The sequence below is a fragment of the Punctularia strigosozonata genome (assembly GCF_000264995.1).
Source record: "Punctularia strigosozonata HHB-11173 SS5 unplaced genomic scaffold PUNSTscaffold_2, whole genome shotgun sequence".
NCBI lineage: Eukaryota > Fungi > Basidiomycota > Agaricomycetes > Corticiales > Punctulariaceae > Punctularia > Punctularia strigosozonata.
Window position 1 is genome coordinate 873,188 of NW_006767434.1, and position 17,247 is coordinate 890,434.

General features: G+C 56.9%; 6 protein-coding genes across 6 annotated transcripts; 3 read left to right on the forward strand and 3 right to left on the reverse strand.

Annotated features, from left to right (window-relative positions):
* Positions 1-790: 790 nt before the first annotated feature.
* On the reverse strand, positions 791-3,964 carry PUNSTDRAFT_97060 (uncharacterized protein). Its single transcript, XM_007379884.1, has 19 exons — positions 3,897-3,964; positions 3,792-3,848; positions 3,428-3,736; positions 3,307-3,369; positions 3,200-3,211; positions 3,022-3,149; positions 2,860-2,938; positions 2,791-2,797; positions 2,562-2,733; positions 2,444-2,501; positions 2,275-2,377; positions 2,121-2,203; positions 1,969-2,062; positions 1,750-1,907; positions 1,573-1,681; positions 1,212-1,514; positions 1,037-1,159; positions 940-983; positions 791-879 (listed from the first exon to the last, which is right to left on the reverse strand). Exons 1-19 carry the CDS (start codon positions 3,924-3,926, stop codon positions 865-867), a joined length of 1,947 nt encoding a protein of 648 aa, XP_007379946.1. The 5' UTR covers positions 3,927-3,964; the 3' UTR covers positions 791-864.
* Positions 3,965-4,134: 170 nt separating this feature from the next.
* Positions 4,135-5,911, reverse strand: PUNSTDRAFT_97061 (uncharacterized protein; the record flags this gene model as incomplete). Its single annotated transcript, XM_007379885.1, has 5 exons — positions 5,363-5,911; positions 5,012-5,284; positions 4,547-4,947; positions 4,399-4,483; positions 4,135-4,337 (listed from the first exon to the last, which is right to left on the reverse strand). Exons 1-5 carry the CDS (start codon positions 5,889-5,891, stop codon positions 4,135-4,137), a joined length of 1,491 nt encoding a protein of 496 aa, XP_007379947.1. The 5' UTR covers positions 5,892-5,911.
* A 258-nt stretch (positions 5,912-6,169) lies between these two features.
* On the forward strand, positions 6,170-8,019 carry PUNSTDRAFT_97062 (uncharacterized protein). Its single transcript, XM_007379886.1, has 4 exons — positions 6,170-6,265; positions 6,323-7,072; positions 7,135-7,485; positions 7,553-8,019. The coding sequence occupies exons 1-4, from the start codon at positions 6,221-6,223 to the stop codon at positions 7,727-7,729; spliced, it is 1,323 nt and encodes a 440-aa protein (XP_007379948.1). The 5' UTR covers positions 6,170-6,220; the 3' UTR covers positions 7,730-8,019.
* Positions 8,020-8,451: 432 nt separating this feature from the next.
* On the forward strand, positions 8,452-9,431 carry PUNSTDRAFT_97067 (uncharacterized protein; the record flags this gene model as incomplete). Its single annotated transcript, XM_007379887.1, has 2 exons — positions 8,452-8,825; positions 8,887-9,431. Exon 2 carries the CDS (start codon positions 8,895-8,897, stop codon positions 9,429-9,431), a length of 537 nt encoding a protein of 178 aa, XP_007379949.1. The 5' UTR covers positions 8,452-8,825; positions 8,887-8,894.
* Positions 9,432-10,432: 1,001 nt separating this feature from the next.
* PUNSTDRAFT_130634 (uncharacterized protein) lies at positions 10,433-11,401 on the forward strand (the record flags this gene model as incomplete). Its single annotated transcript, XM_007379888.1, has 3 exons — positions 10,433-10,448; positions 10,500-10,731; positions 10,789-11,401. 3 exons carry the CDS (start codon positions 10,433-10,435, stop codon positions 11,399-11,401), a joined length of 861 nt encoding a protein of 286 aa, XP_007379950.1.
* Positions 11,402-13,732: 2,331 nt separating this feature from the next.
* Positions 13,733-15,391, reverse strand: PUNSTDRAFT_130635 (glycoside hydrolase family 18 protein; the record flags this gene model as incomplete). The annotated part of the gene is made up of 12 exons (XM_007379889.1): positions 13,733-13,792; positions 13,854-13,952; positions 14,013-14,149; positions 14,200-14,221; positions 14,277-14,349; positions 14,419-14,431; positions 14,494-14,605; positions 14,663-14,785; positions 14,846-14,966; positions 15,023-15,036; positions 15,089-15,151; positions 15,203-15,391. 12 exons carry the CDS (start codon positions 15,389-15,391, stop codon positions 13,733-13,735), a joined length of 1,026 nt encoding a protein of 341 aa, XP_007379951.1.
* Between the last annotated feature and the right edge of the window lie 1,856 nt (positions 15,392-17,247).

Sequence of the window (17,247 nt, forward strand, 5' to 3'; positions counted from 1 at the left end):
CGCCACACGCAGACAACGGGCCAGCGGACGCGTTGCGAGGCGTCAAGGCCACGAAGGAGTTGGGGGCGCGCATTGCGCACGACGACGGCCACAACACCGGGGGCGATAGGTATAAATAATGCGACTGTATGTACTGAGTAGCCAGCGAATCCTAGCTTCCTTCTCCCCCACTGCGAAAACATACCTCTGAGCCTACAACCCCCCTCTTGCTTCTACATTGTGCCCCCGTCTGCGTCTGCGTCTGCGTCCGCGTCCGCGTCCACCTAGCTTCCTGCGTCAACCCTCTTCGAAACCCCCTGTCTCCCGGCACCGCGATTCCCCTCGCCCGTCGGTCGCGTTTCCGTCATCGGACGCCGACCGGACACGACACCCCTGGTCTCTCGGACCTACCCCGACTCATCGACCTACAGCACCCTATGAGGAACAATCACTGAGGAGGAGGCTATCATATCCTGTATAGCTCGCTGTCCTTCGGAACCTTTGAGACGTACCACAGCTTTCCGCAGCTCGGCACGTTGACACTTTCGTAGCTGACAGTAATGTCCGACCGTGCTAGCGCTCAACCAGCTTGAGAGATGACTCGAGTTAGGCTTGCAAGGCATTCCGGGTCCGGCGCACATGACTTTGCGTAGTCGAACTGTGATTCGAGATCACTATCCTGGGATCCAGTAACATCACTCTCAAGCTCGATGAAACCCCGGTGAACCCTATCAGCGAAACGCAGCAGCGTGTTCAAAGATAGCCATCTCTCATGGGCCATTCGCAGATAAACTCTCAAATCCTGTATTGTGTCGTCAGTGCAGGACGGCCACCGCATGCGTCTAAATGTCTAGTAATGTTCGCACAGAAAGACATGGGTAGAGGTCAGACAGGTTGAACCTGGGCACCACAACCAGCATCAGCACGTCTGACATAAAACTTTCAAAGAGCTCGACTCACGTAATTACTCGGGAATATCCCTTTCTTCCCCGCCGAATCAAACCCTGAAGGGGCTATCCTGAGTTTGTTTCAACGCAGTGTCATGATTTAAACTCACCTTCCCACCATCCATCCGCATAGTTGCGCCCGCCACTAGGCCCATCGCTGAGCCTGATGGTCTCCCCTTCCCGAAACCCGATCTCATCTCCCCCTTGCGCAGCATAATCATAGATGGCCCGCACTGAACATCTGTCTCAACAACAGCACGCAGCATCAGCAGAACACACGCGCACCGTATTCGGCTTGATCTCCAGGTCCTGTAGGCGGTAGTCCGCTCACAGCGCCATCCACGTACTCCACGTACGACGCAGGGACTAGCCCCTTCCCGCCGCGCCTATCGTCGACTTTCACCCAGCCTGACCCATCGTCCTCTTCCAGAACCTCGACGTCGGTACCCTCCGCCACACTCAGCTCGAACGGCGAGCTCGCAGTGAAATCGAACTGGACCTTCGCTCTCGGATGCGATTCCTGGATCGTCGACGCCGACTCGGAGTGCAAAAACGAGGATGGCGTCGGCGTCGTATCGATAGACGATCCTGAGGGAAAGGATTGTTAGCGATATACTCATGCTACGGGTAAAGAAACTTTGCTCACTCGGGGAGCTTCTGGACGATGTTGATGTCCTGGCAGTTGCGGTCGAAGCACTGTGATGAAGTTGTCCGCCTGCGTGCGTCCCGCTCGCAAGACCACACGCTGCAGGTACCTACGCACGATCACGTCACAGATGATGAGGATCACTCGTAGCAATGTGCGAGAACAGGCAACACTTGCTTTAAGCTCGCACTTCGTGTGCACCGAGATACCGCAGGCTTTGCACGTCTTGCCTTGTTTGCTAAGGCCCCATATCGATGACTTGCAGTATGCGCATTGGGTAGGGATTGAGAACGACGAGGCTTTGAACGCGTGCGGTTGGTTCGAACCTTCGTCGCCTAGCAATACGAGTATGCTAATGTGAGTTGACGATCAAGTCCGATTTTATGGGATCATTACCTCCAAGAGCTGCAGATATGGTTTCGATCTCCGTTCTTAGAACACACTCCGAGTGAGTCAAGAGCGCAAGCTCGTGCTGCGCCTCGAAGTAAGCCTGCACATTCGTGGCCGTCAGCGAACGTGTAGTCCAAACGTAAGGCTCAAATACTCGCATCCCAGTCCCGGGCAAGCTCCTCCGGGGATACTTTCTCCTTATGCGCCTCGATACGTTTCTCGTGCAGTGCAATCTCGCGACCTGACGGCGATCACAGAGGGGTTGAGTGAGCTTCATGTGCACCAGGTTGACACAGGATGTCGTATACGTACGTTTGGCTTCGACAACTGGCATTAGCTCCTCCAACTTGGCGCGTGATCGGCTCAGCTTGTTCTGCAGGAAGACCTTGGGCGATGGATCCAGGTTGATCCCACCCTGATATTCACAAGAAAGCTGCTCTCAGCACGCAAGCAGCGCGTTATAATCCAGGACCGCACGAACAGTATCGTAGTGCGTCGAGCATGGCTCAAAGGCCCAGTCTCCAGGCGCCGTGAACGGGCTGCCAAAAAATCAGCAAAAGCGATCGACAGCGGCCGGAGAAGCTCAGAGAGGCGCGTACCGTATGTTGTAATCGATGAATAGATCTTGGTCTTGGGCCGGGTTCACCGCAGACAAGACCTCTTGAAACGTCTTCGCGCGAGACTCCAGTGCAGCTGAATGCGTATGGTGCAACAGCTGCGCGCGCCCGAGGATGAGGGTCAGGCCTGTTACAAGCTGTGTCTGTAGAGTTTCTAGTCCGGCAAGTATGATATGCTATTCTTGCGGAATGTATTTGCGAGACAACTCACGGAATTGCTGTCCACTAAGTGATCAGATACCCGTTCACGCCAGACGCAGAAGGAATGTTAGACACTTACGTTCTCAACAGCAGGCAAGTCTTCGTCGTAGAACTTGCGCTTCGCCTTGTTCGCGACGTCGATCGCGACCAGGTACACGCTGCAAAGTTGAGAACCATTGTCAGTATCTGATAACATTCGCGTCCTGCATTGCGAGGCAAGGGAGAAGGGCTTCGCACCTACTTTTTGGCAATGTTCATGTCGTTCTGCTGCTGCTCGTACTGACGCGCGGCGCGGTCGGCGTGCTTGTCGTCCGAGGCGCGCTCTTGCTTCTGGCGGTAAGTCTCTACCTCTTCGCACTCTTCATCGTACTGCATATCGGGGTTGGCTTGGGGGATGGGATGAGACGGATCAGGCACACCTTTTGCTTGCTCTGCAGTGCGTAGCACGGCAAACGAGAGGGATCGCGAGAGAGAGGCCACCAGTTGAGAAAAGTGTTGACGAGCGATAATCAATGCTTGCGCATACCTTGATCCTGACCAAATACGTCTTCTCCCTTTCGCCAAGCAGCTTGGTGAAGAATAAGATTTGCTACGACCAGACAGTCAATTCTCGTATTCCAATAACAATGGAAACGCATGGTGCTTACCTTCTTCTTCAGCTCCTCGTGTCGACGCTCCTCCACCTTCAGCGCCTCCGCCACCTTGATCTGTAGCCCGTCCGCTAGGTTGATGTGGTCCGCCGCGCTCTCCTCCATGCTCATGAGCAACTGCGCATATGCGCGTTCGAGCGTGCTCTGGCGGATCGTGCTCGAGTCCCAGGCCTTGGTCGGGTCATCGCCGACGACGAGGGCGGCGATCTTGCGGTTCTTCCGCTCGGCGGCCTTGCGCGAGAGCGCCTGCAGCTTCGCGGCGTACTCGCGCTCGAGGGCGACGCGTTGGGTGTATATGTCCCGGATCTGTACAAGTTACGTTCGTGAGCTTGAGCTAAGGCAGGATGACGGCCGAGGTTACGTCTGCTAGAAGATCTATCTGTGCATCCGACAAAGCTGAGATGCGGTCCACTTGATCCTACGTGGAAGTCAGATCGTTACGCGCACAACGTGTGCAATGCCATACGGGTAGGTGTGCGCCATATGTCTGCGGCATTTCTACACACTGAGAGTCTGTTGAGCCCTTACGACGACCTCAAGGCTTGTGTCAAGCTGCGCTGTCTCTGAGATCTCGGTCGCCGAGAGTCCGAGGCGTTGTCGGGAAGCAGTGCGACGGACACCGCCACAGTCCCAAGCTGAATTAGCGCTGACGTCATATATAGCAATTACACTCGAATATATCGCGCATTTTCTGGGTATTTTTGTCATCGTACGGACTCGAGGAGCTCCGCGCGCTTGTCGGCATCCGGATCGCGCTCGTCGTCCGTCGGGAGCTCCATCACGGTGTCTACCCATGCCAGCGCCCACGCGCCGTTCCCGACCTTCGTCCCGCCCAATACCGCCCGCTTCTCCCCCTCGTCCGGGAGCGCTTCCCACCTGCTCCGCGTCGGCTGCGTATCCGACCGGTCTGCAGAAGATGATGCAGGTCAACTTTTGTCCCAGCGTCAGAAGCGCACACCCCGACTCACACAGTACCACACCCGTTTGCGGCTCGTAGATCCCCATCGGCAGCCGATCTTGCCCATACTCGGTCTTCCGCCGCTTCGTCCCTCTCTCGCCCTCACCCTCGCCTCCTTCCCTGTCCCTGTCCCTGTCCCTGTCCCTGTCCTTCTCCACATCTCCCAATATCCCGCCCACCGCCTTCAGCCCGTCCGCCCTGAGCCGGCGCCACTCCGCGTTCGCGCGCAGCGTCCGCTCAGCCGCGACCCACATCCAGTTCTCCTCCGTCAGGCCCTCGCGGCCGTAGTAACTCTTCTTAACCGCGTTCAGCGGGCCCTCGCTGAATGGGCCCCATCCGCTCCCACCGAAGAGCGTCGTCGCGCCCCCGGCGCGATACATCCCGCCGCCCGTGCCGCGCGGGCCTTGCGCCGCTTCGGCGTCGGCCGCCTCCGCCGCCGCCTTCGCGTTCGCGCGCGGATCTGGCAGCTCGCCGACGGGGTCGCCTGCTCGTAGACCCTGCTCGGTGATGCTTGCCAGCGCCTGGTCCTCGTAGTAGTCGTCTACGACCCATCGGCCGTCTGTTAGCCCGAACGCAAATATCAGCACTGGACATCCTATCAACGGGAGCGAGAGACGACGGACCTTTGATCATCTTCGCGCCGTGCAGCTTGTACGCGCTTCGCGCGGTGATGAGCGTGACGCTGCGCGTCTTGAGATGCCCACCGAGCTTGCCCTCGGCAATGAGGTAGTCTTTCTCCGCCTGCGTCGCGTTGAGTTTATACGCCTTCGGGTTCCGTCGAAAGTAGTACAGCGAGTCGCGGAACCCGGATGTGCGCGCGGCGTCGATTGCGAGCATGTACATTCGGTTGGGGTCGCGGTTTGGCAACCTGAACGTCGCTGCTCGGAATTCTCTCCCTGCGATAAAGACAACCCCACCACGTCAGAATCACCGTGCTGTAAAACACAATGCAGGGGGCAGGGGGTAAAACTCACCTCCGAGTAAATTCCCGTGCACGTCTATCTTCGTGTCACCTTTCGGGTCGTCTTCGGTTTGAAGCTCATCGCCCTCGATGATATATGCCACACCGTTCACCGTCCTGAACGGCTTGCCTCTCCCCACAGGCTCCTCCGCCTCCCCACCCGCATCCGGCGCCGGACTCGCCGCCGCCCCTCCCTCCACATTCGACGCGTCCCCGTCCTCCCCCGCCGCCTCGTGGTGCCTTCCGGGCAACTTGATCGTGATCCCCTTACCCCTCCCTCTCCCGCGCCCTCTCGACCCGCGGGGCCTGCCCGGTCCACGCTTCACCGGCACCACCGGCGTCTCAGCAACAAGTTCTGCGTCCGCATCAGACCCGTCGACGTCAATCGCGGGCTCAGACGGCGTTCCCGGGGTGTTGTCGGTTTGCGCGTCTGCAGGCTCTGGGTCGGGTGTGGGCGTCGCGCTCGGTTGAGCGCTGGGCAATTTGGACGGCCCTGCGGTGCTTCTGCGCGGTCGGATGGTGATCTTGCCCGCCGAAGACATTGCAGTAGTACCAGTATCGTCTAGCCCTTATTGTAGTGTGATATAGGCAAAACTGTGAGACTAGGAGGGATCGAGCGTGGTGAAAGCGAAAGCGAAGCCCAATCGCGTCACGGTCTGCGCGCGTCTCGACGCGTCCTCACCTGACCATGACCTCCTCCTCGTCCAAGCCCAAGGCGCGCTCACAAACGGCCCAGTTCGTGGGCGTCTACAAGCCAGACTCCATCAAAGCGAGTCTTTTGATGATCTCAGATATCTCCAACTGACAAGGGCCCACCTAGGATGTTGCAGAGTCGCTCGGGATCACCACCCTCCCTGACTCTATCGCGTCTATGCTCGCGAGCGATGTCGAATATAGGCTACACCAGGTCATCGAGGTCCGTCTCTCCTTCTGGGCCTCACTGTAGCCTACGGGGCTGACGTTATTCTACTAGGAAGCTGCCCGCTTCATGCGCCATGGACGGCGGACGACGCTCACAACGGCCGACATCGACAATGCTCTGCGTGTACTCAACATCGAGCCCCTCTACGGCCACTCGCCGCACGCGCCGCTGGCCTTTCGCCGTGCACCGCCCGTCTACCTCCCGTCCCAGCCCGGCGCCGCCAACCACCACCATGCGCCCTCGCAAGCCCAATCCACCTCCGTCTACTTCGTCGAAGACGAGGAGATCGACTTCGACAACCTCGGCCGCGGCCTTCGCGAGGAGAAGATCCAGCTCCCCAAGCCCGTCAGCTGGACCGCGCACTGGCTCGCCGTCGAGGGCGTCCAGCCAGCGATCCCCGAAAACCCGCCGCCGGTGCCCATACCTCGCGACGCCGCCACCGAGAACGCGACGGACACGAAGCAGCCCGGGCTCCCCTCCGCCGTCGGCCCGCAACCGCAGCTCGTCAAGCAGGTCCTCTCGCGCGAGCTGCAGCTGTACTACACGCGGCTCACGTCCGCGCTCCTCCCGCCGCTCCAAGGCGAGGCGGAGGCCGCCAAGCGCGCCGCAGCGCTCGCCAGCCTCCGGCACGACGCGGGCCTCCAGGCGCTCCTGCCCTACCTCGTACGCTGGGTCGGTGAGGGCGTCGTTGCCGCGCTCAAGGACGGCGCACAAAATGTGCTCGACGGGCGCGTGCTCGAGGTCCTGCTCGATGTCATTGGCGCACTGCTCGACAACCAGACGCTGTTCGTCGAACCCTATGTGCGCCGTGCTCGTCTTTTCTTTGTTACCATCGTGTTTGCTCACATTGTGTATATTAACAGCTCCATCAACTCCTCCCGCCGATCCTCTCCATCCTCCTGCACTCCAGCCTCCCTCCTGCGCTCGCGAAGCACCTCCGAACCTCCGCCGCCTCTACGCTCTCCCACCTCCTCACGCAGCACTCTACCACCTACCCCTCCCTCTCGCCGCGGATCATGAAGACGCTTCTCCTCGCGCTCGTCTCGCCGGACAAGGGTGCTGGCACACGCGAGGGTGCGATCCGGGGACTCGTCGGCGTCGGCAAGGAGGCCGTGCGCAAGGGCTTGGTTGAGGGCGGCGGCGTGCGCGTCGTCGGCGCGGAATGCGCGACGAGTATGGAGGGCTACGAAGCACCAATGGCGGAGGCCGTCATGGTCAGTAACAAGGGCATCATACTACCCCATCGCTGTTCGCTATCGCTGACGCTTCTGCCCTACACAGGATGCGCTCAGAGTCCTATCTCCACCTTCGGAGAATCCGGTGCCGGTGGACCCCACTGACGAACCCTTCGTCGCGCGGATACGAGAAGTCTTCGGCGAGTTCTTCGGCGACAGGTTAATGCAAGACGGGGCGTGGGCGCGTTCGTTGCTCGAGGGCGGCGAAGTGCTTGCTACTTGACGGATTGCATTGTTTTCCTTCTTCCGTTCCGCACACGGACGCAATTTGGCCTCGTGAGTCTTCGGGGCTCCTCAAAATCGCGGATTGCACCACCTCATGGCCAGATCCGCATCTCACATTCATGCCATACCACTGCGCTGCCCGTTTGTGGGTGCGGCACACGAGCTGGTAGAACACTTGCATGAAATACTTGGGACGTCGAAGATGCTGCAGGGTACCGAGTGGTCGTGCGATAGGCGAGGAAACGTTTTGTACAATTATCACAATTGCTATACATTGGGAATACGAGCAATAACCTCGAAGAGAATTATTGAGTGAGCCATGACGCTAAAGGATGTCTAGAGCATAGAAGGTTCGACGTCAGTAAACAGGTTGCACTCGGGACCAAAAACGAAGGAGAGATCAGGCAAGGAATGTTTCGACAGTGAGATTCCTGGAGAAAATTAGAGTAATTTTGCTACATCATGTCGATGTGGTTAAAAAGGAGAACTTTGGCTCACCATCAGACAAGACACCGTCAGGAAACACGGCTAGAACGGTTCAAACGTCAAGCTAAACGTCGCCAGCTCTGCAGTAGGACGTCGTCGAGGACAAGATTTGCTCGCGTCGTTTCGGGGTGATTTGGGCACCTTTCGTAAGCTTCAGTGTTCACGTGCGTACCTCCTTGATTCTGACTTCCACCTATCTACCTACCCGGTCTGCCAATTGCACTGCCAGGGTTTGCCGCCGTTGATATCCATACGCTTGATCCCGATGCACCCGCAGCTGCCCGGACGTTGCGGGGCCTTCAGCTGCGGCTGCGCGAGTCGGCGGCCATGCGCTGAACATCGCGTTAAATCCGTGAAGTGACCCATCGAGTGTCGTCGTCGTCCTCGGGATCTACAACGCTTGTTTGCACACGGACTGGATTGACCGAGGAAGGGAATTGCCGACCAATGGCGACAGCCTCGGCACAGAGTCCGTCTACGTAGCAGGACGTGGATGCTCGGGAGTGGACTAGTCTCGGTCGAGAATATACACGTTGACGTATATAAACCACCTTACACTCGTCTGTTCAGGAGATAAACATCAAACACGGCTTGCGAAAGACACTAACGTGAGTACGTTCATCCCAGAACTTTTGCTATTGAAGGAGCACACTAACACACCTAGACCAGATCGTACGATGTCCGCATCTTCTGCACCCCATATCCTCATCATCGGAGCAGGCCTCGGTGGCCTTGCTCTCGCCCAAGGTTTCAAAGTCGCCGGGATCCCGTTCACGATCTTCGAACGCGATCCTTCCGCGACCTTCCGTCATCAGGGGTACCGCATCCGGCACAACCCCGAAGTGCTCATGCGCGGGTTGGTCGACCAGATCCAGTTTGGGAAGTCTTTCGTCAAATATACCGTCGATCCTTCCTCCCCAGCTCGCGTCACCGCCGACTTCTCCGACGGCACGACCGCCAACGGCACCTTCCTCGTCGGCGCGGACGGTGTCCGTTCCGCTGTACGCGTCTTTCATCTCCCCGCAGACATCCACGGCCTGGTCGATACCGATGGCCGCTTCATCTACGGAAAGACCCTCTTCTCGCCTGAGCTCCTTGCGCGCGTGCCCTCCGAAGCAACCCAATGGATGACGGTCCTATCTACCAATCCCCCCAGCCCAGGAGGTCCGCCACGCACTCTCGGGTTGCAGCCGACCCCGCAGCGGCGCCGGTAATGCTCTTCATGGACATGATCCGCTTTTCGCGCTCCGAGACGCAGCTCGCCGCCCTCGCGCGGGCGGGGCTCGTGCCCGTGCCCGACTACGTTTACTGGGTGCTCGGCTCGCGCTCGCTCAACGTCCATAAACACCTGCCTTCGTACAATGCGGACGCGTACGATCCCGACGCGCTCGACGCCGAGCTCCTCGCGCTCTCGCCGCAAGAAGTGACCGAGCTCACGCTGCGCATCACCTCGGACTGGCACCCGTCTCTTCGTCCCTTCGTGGAGCTTCAGCTTCCAGGCGCCGCGAGCGCTTTGCGGATCACCAGCGCCGTGCCTGTTCCCCCCGAGCTCTCCACCACAGCGTCGGGCCCTACTCCAGCTGCGGCTCCCCCGGGCCCCGTTGGTCGTCCGAGTGCGACAGGCTACAACATGAAGCCTTGGTCGTCTTCTCCCTATGTCATCGGCGACGCCATTCACCCAATGAGCCCTACCGGTGGCTCTGGCGCGAACACCGCCCTGCGCGACGCCGCTAACCTCCTCAAGGCTCTGACGGATCTATTCGGCGCGGGTAAACATTCTGATGAGGCGGGGATTGAGAAGAGAGTGGGCAGGTATGAAGAACAAATGCGAGCGTATGCCGGTGTGGCGATCCAGGAGAGTTACTTCGGCGGCAGAGTCTTCTTCGCGCAGCCGTCGTGGACGGAGTGCAAGCCCATCTCGGGTCGATGATCAGGTGCCGGAAGACGCGTCCATAGCATCGACCCAGAGGTGTAATGTGTTCGTATAGGCATGCAGTTATTTCGAGTATGAATACATGAGTATGCTCGATTTCGACGTGCACGCTCAAGGCCGACGGAGACGGATTGGAGGCACGTGAGGAGATAGTGGCGATACGGCTTAGTCAGACTGCACCTCCTGGAGGCGGAGGACCGCGATCTTGTCTCCTCCAACTCTGGTCACGAACCGCTGCTGCCCCTCCTTCTCCTCTCAGAACTCCCCATTTGACTGCCCAGCATGCCTCGTGCTGAAGGTATTCAGACTATACACTCAATGACTGCCTGATTCTGACTCGTTGATACAGTTGGAACGCCAAAGTACTTGGCGAACAAGATGAAGTCCAAGGGGCTGCAGCGCTTGCGGTGGTACTGCCAAGTCTGCGAGAAACAATGCCGGGATGAAAACGGCTTCAAGTGTCATGCGCAGTCCGAGTCGCATCTACGACAGATGCTCGTCGTAGGCGAGAACGCTGGCCGGCACATCTCGGATTTTTCGCAACAGTTCCAATATGATTTCGTTCAGCTGCTCTCGAGAAGGTGAACCGTCTCTAGCTACCCCTGTTTCCATACGCTCACGCATTCTCCCTGCCGTAGATTTGGCACGAAGCGGGTGAAGGCAAACACGGTTTACCAAGAATTCATCCAGGATAAGAACCATTTGCACATGAACGCCACCCGCTGGGTGACCCTGACCGAGTTCATCAAGCACCTTGGTCGCTCCGGTATTGCGCGCGTCGACGAGACAGAGAAAGGCTGGTTCATCGCCTGGATCGACAACTCACCGAAGGCACTCGCGAAGCAGGAGGCGTCGATGAAGAAGGACCGCATGACGATGTCGGATGAGCAACGCGAGCGGCTACTCATCCAGGAACAGATCGAGCGTGCACGGGAGGAGGCTGCTGAGGCGGGCCCTAGCCGCGCCAAATCCGTGGAGATACCAGAAGAGGAGAAAGTGCTGAAGCGGGAGGAAGGGAAGGAGAAGGTTACGCTGTCTTTGTCCTTGAAAGCGCCCGCTCTGGCCCAGGCTCCCGCTGCTCCAGTCACTGCTCCAGCGCCCGTCAAGTTTAACGCATTCAAAGCCGCTGCGAAACCTGCTGCGGTCAACCCTTTAAAGCGACCCAATCCGTTGAAGGCTGCTGGGAAAGCATCGAATGCAGAGCAAGATGCAAAGCGGCGGAAGATGGAGAGTCCAGCTCTGACCGCGTAGGCGCGTTAGTATCGTGTATCTTTATCCCGCTTTCTCTGGTTGTATTTCAGCACCTTCGTTCTCTCTTATTGTACTAAAATCGCGTATAACTGCAATCTACTCGCCAAGTGCATGTTCGATGCTGCCCCGGCCCGCTGAATCTCCTGCTGTGGATGCCTCCCACAACACGCGCTGACACCACACCCCGACCTGCGAGCTCTTGACATAGCACAACACCTGCGATAACACCGTCCTATCGTCCATTCCCCCTTTATCGGATGGCTGAAGCACTTTGCCGTAATTCCAATTCATCGCGATTCGGTGCTCTTGCAGCAGCAAGCGCAGCTCCCACCAGCGCTCAGGAGAGATGCGATGGTTCAAGGATAGCGCAGGCCGGTACCTTGGGGCGAACCATTGTATGCATGCAAGCGCAACGCCTTCGTGCAACTCCTGGCCATGACGGATGAACGCGTCTGGAAATAACAGCCTGTGTCCACGGTCAGCGGACATGGCACCCTTGGAATACGCAATCGACGTTACCACCTTGCACGAAAAAGCGGAATCCATAGGTTGTCCCAAGCGTACTGGGGATCGACCTGTCCTCCGGAGTAGAATTTGGTGACGATTCCTACAAGCCCACGACACTCGAACGGATTCTGTGATGTGCCCAGTTGAAACCAAAACATTTCTACGACGTCCTTTGAGGGCACCGTATCGGGGTATTCGAACAAAGAGCGCATGGAATCGCTTCTGCCTGCGAAGTACATGCCTAACGGCACCGCGTCCGGCGCTCTTCACCCATAAGCGGTCATAACGGGTACCCCGAAAGCATCACTCACTTCATGTGCGCAAAAACTCCCCGGATGGCAGTTGCGAGCGGCTCTCGTAACTCGTTTGGAATCTCTTGGGCTGGCGGCAGTCTCTTGGACGGGCCATTGATATCCATCGTGACCTTGTCTAATGCCTCCAGAGCACGACGATGCGTGGCAGAGAGGCAATGCGCAGCCTGTCTCGCAGATATCACGATAAGTTCGTTCCGCCCAGACATGATCGGTTCTTTCGCGAGCATTCCTACAATTCGCGCGGACCCTATCTCGACGAACTTGTCGGCGAACACGGGGTGGAAGCAGCTGAGGGCCGCGATGTACCATATACCGTGCAATCGGACGGAGATGTTGTCACTCCTACAGCCAACGTCCGTGAGACACTCGAAGTATCGATTGACTCGTACTTACATGAGCAGCCCATTGACATCAGTCCAGCGGGCATTTGCGCTATTGTATGAAGTTATGACAAGGGCATATTGCCCCCGACAACGTAAGCAGTGGAATCCACGGAAGTGGTCCAGAAGACGGTCCCAGCAAGATTCGAAGAGTTCCGAGTTTGTGAGTCGGGGGAAACCCTCTTGCGCGTTGATCTTCCTGGCTTTGCAACTCACATCATCGCAGGGCGTCCATTGGGCGAAATCCGTGTTCGACGGAGCAAGCAAACGTGATACCAGAGCGGTAGGTCCGAAACCAAGTTTATGTGCCATAGACCCGACCACCGCCTCGAGCGGACGTCCACCTTGAGAGAGGAAGTTATCGATGGTTCTACCAGCCCCTGGCAGCCCGGAGATCGTGCTGTTGCTGCCTTCCTCATCACTTATCAGACGCAGCTATACCCGTGAACAATGGGAAGTAAGAACCGGTTGCTACAGTCCATGCATCAGGGTCGATCCCGTCGAGGACATGGCCAGCTGCAGGCAACAATCCTGTGGGAGAAGGTCCTGCAACCCCGTACTCGTCACCGTTCGTGCCAGCACTGCCCGGCCGACCTCCAACCAGAGCGCTGATAGTGGAGCCCAGTCGCCTCCCGCCGCGAGAGAGCCAATGATCAAGCGTTCGCCCTATTCCGGTGCGATTTGTTGCAGTGCTGTCCGTTGCTAGGGTCGTGTGTAAGAGGGTAGAAAAAGCAGCGTTAACGTTGGCCGCTCAGGCTCACCAGTTAACACAGACCATATGTCAGGATCTATCCCGATTGTGGACATCGATCGAGCGCCAATGTAGGACCATCTCAGAGCGTATCCAAAATGTATCTGTCAGAAAGCACAATCTACGACTGTCACTGTGTGAGAGCAGTGGGGCGATGGATCGTGTCCCACGCTGCGGCTCATGACCTGATGCAGACGCAGTCACACAAAGATTGACTTGATTCTATTGGGGTATACGTACAGATGCAGATTTGCAACGTGGTTTGTCGAGTTGACAGATAATTTATTCATACAAATATTCATAGATGTGGACAAGACGCGCCCGGTTCCCTCCCAACCCCATAATTTACCTGAATTTCCTGCAGATCTGAAGGTCGAATTTACTCTGGGAAGGATTGAGAGCGTACAGTCTGGATCCACGATGCGGCGGCATCCGGGAACTGCGATATCAATCAAAGTTAGCTACTGCTGCTTCCGGAACATCCACTGTCGAAGGCTTACCTCCCAGACCATGGCACCTGCGCTCCAGCCTTTCGCTTTTGCTTGAGAAAGGCATCCCGCTAGCGTCGTCGGATCGATGAAACCATTCGATGCATCACCCTGAACAGCAATAAATGATGTTAATACTAAGATGCTGCGACACCGGAGCACGGTGCGTACCGAGTTAGCAGGTTTTCCGATAACAAGCTTGTTGATGGGCACCCCGGAAGCGGAGATTTGGAACAAAGCCGAATTTGGCCAGGTGCTCGAGGATGTTGTAAGGAGGCCGGAGCACGTTGTATATTCGGTTGTACCCTCTGTCGAAGGAGCAGTGAGCTCGGAATATTTCACCGGAAGACTAACGTACGATTATAGAATTGGACGTTATACTGTATCGATAGGACAATGAGCGGACTCCCTTTGATGTATCTTCGAAAAGCTTACCCAGTCAATCAAGCTTCCCACATTTTTGTCCACGGTCAGATAAGCTCCTCCACCGAATTTACCTGGCGAGAACCTACGTATGTGATTCGGCGTTAGCAACCATCAAGAAGACGCAACGATGCACCAAAACAGGATTGCTCACCACGGGGCAACAGCTGGTAACCAGTTTGGGAAGTATGTAAGTCAGGCATAGAAGCGCTTGCCAGTAGGAACTCACGCGCGTGGGTGATGATGAAAGAACCGGACGGGAGTTGCGACCGAAGCTGCGTCGTGAAAGTTGTCAACCATGCCTCGGCCTTTCCGTCCCCGGCATCTATCGCATTGAAATCCTGCAGGAAAAGCAAGTAATCAGTAAGGACGACGATAGACAGCAAGGTCGGGCATACTTCGTAGTCCACGTCAATGCCGTCGAGATCGAATTCCTTGACCCATGCAGCGAACGTGTTTGCAACACCGACCGGATCAGCACCGGTAGAAGTGGGCGCATCGGTGGAGCCGAAGGCGGAGACCTTTGGATCAAGGTCACGAGGTCAGCAATAAGAACGAGCCTATAACCAATCGAGGATTACCATAAGCTTGATCCCAGCAGCTGCATACTCGGCTTTCACGCTGGTGCGCTCCGCCGCCGTGAGTTGAGTCCACTCTTCAGCCTTATCGAACGCTCCCTCCGTGAGAAGGAAGGACAAAATACTATATTTCCACGTGAGCAATTTAGGAGATAAGAGAGCATTTTCTATAGCACTCACAAGACATTGAAGCCCTGGCACGCCTCATCAATGCTGGGGCAGAAATATAAGAAGCTGGATGCATACCTGGACGACCGATGGTGCCGGAGGGCCTGTCTCGCCAGATACAAACCTGTCACTGTAGACGACCTGTCAGGACGTCAGCGAACATGATTCTGCAAGGCGTATATACAATCTGACCCAGTGAGGCGGGGCAGGCGTAGCGGCAGCGGCATTGGTGCTGTTGGACGCATGTTTTGCACGGGAGAGAACCTCGCGAGCGGCTGGGCTGAGACCCTCAGGGATGACCGGTGAAGCGTATGCGCCACAAGTCAAGAGAACCGAAACTGCCAAAAGCGCGGACAAGGAAGAACGCAGTGCAGCGAGCATCGTGTCTTGCGTCGGCAGGAGTTCGAGCCCTGGGTCTCGCTGGGACAACCTGAATCGACCTCCTCGTTTTATACTCGGGAAACTGAACGACGCAACAATAACATTCCCACTTTCCGATCCCGAAAACGGTGGCCGGCGTGGTGTTTGGGCGTCGACCCGTAGTGAACAACCCGATGTAGCTCAGGTCCGCATGGACGACCGATTTGTTCTCCCGTGCGCGTCCAGCCAGCTCGATGTAAATGGAAGGACTGAGCGGGCTAGATTGTCAAGAAGGCATGGCGACACATGAGCGTAGTACGCCGGCGAAGGGCGCAGAGGGCCCCGAAACGCCGTGTGACTTCCGACACGTATGCGTTGCGGCATCGACCGACGCTGTCTCGGGGCGACAAGAGCGAGCGTAATGCAGGATTTTGCTTGCCGCGCGAAGTCACCCATGAGAGAGCAAAGTTCTAGCACGGAAAGAGCACCTGGCTCCGAGCTTTCTGCGATAAGAGAAATCATCGCCATGTATGGACGGGGTGGTCAGGATGCTAACTCAGCATTGATAAGACTTTGCTGGCACAGGACCACTGTCGACATTGGGAAGGCAAGGTCGGGAAACTGGTGAGATCTGAGAAGCAGCCGGATAGCGCGGACTGGACTGCTCGACATATTGTGCGGCAGTCGCTAGGCTCTTCAACCAATCATATGCACGGCACCGACGAGGGTTAGAACGCGAGTGAGATTAGTAGGGCTCAATTTAGCACAGAACTGCCGGAACAGAGATGACGCTCGAGAATTGGCGATGGTGGTTCGCGTTAAAGAACGATCCTGGCTGGGAAAACTGGGTATCTCGGGCTGTCGGCGAAAACCTTGCCGGACGAGCCTCATCAGAGCAAAGCCTACTGAACATGTGGAGACCCTTGCATCGCAAGCCTATTGCAGGAAATTTGGGAAGTTGAACGGAGGCGATAGCAATCAGCTGGGTCGGCCGTTTGCCTTTCAAATTTACATCCGCCTCAGGTGGACACATGCTTCCATTTCACGGAGATCGAGCGAAATCGCATTCACGCTCATGTTGCCATGCAAGACGGGCTGCAAACTAGATACCACACCATCTATGTAAAGCTCAAGCTAATTGGAGGTATCTTGTGCCGGATATTGAGCGCCCCATGCCGTAGTGTTCGCAGACAGTAGGACTCCTACGTCGCTGTCGTTGACAAACTCGGCATTGCTTCCTCCATCTCTACCGCGTGTTCCTGGTTCACCGAGGGAAGAGCATACGCCTCTTCGATGTTGAATTCGAAGACATCCCGAAGATAAGGGGGCGAAAGGGGTAGAAGCGGGTTCAAGCACAGTGCCAAAGTCGGAAGGAGCCGACGGGTGGTATCGAATGCCTGGGCCCGGACGTTCTGTGCAGGGGTATCCTGGATCGACCTGGAGAACCTCGAGCCTCGTTCGCTGTCATCCAGTGATGATACTAGGAATACGAATATAAATGTCCCTGCAAACCGACAATGTTCCTGCCGATTTCTGTTCTTACAGCAGGGTTTCGGCACCGAGGGTATCCCTCTACAGTATATCATGAGCAAGGAGTGGAACTTGTGATGTATGGATGTCGTAGCACGCTAGGCTCCTGCAACCGGTGTTGGCAAGGCGCACGCGGTATTCGATCCACTCCGTCAAACCGAATCAGGTCAAAGGTTCCGAGGGAGGTTTCAATGAACATCCCACCAGAGATGGAGACAAAGAAGATCTGAATTGCAGCGAGCGTTGGACGACCCCGGAAGCAAGCGAGGAAGTGACGCGGCGGGTCACTAGTGACTTCGCAACAGGCAAAAACATTCAACGGTACCGCCTCCTAGCAGACATGCATT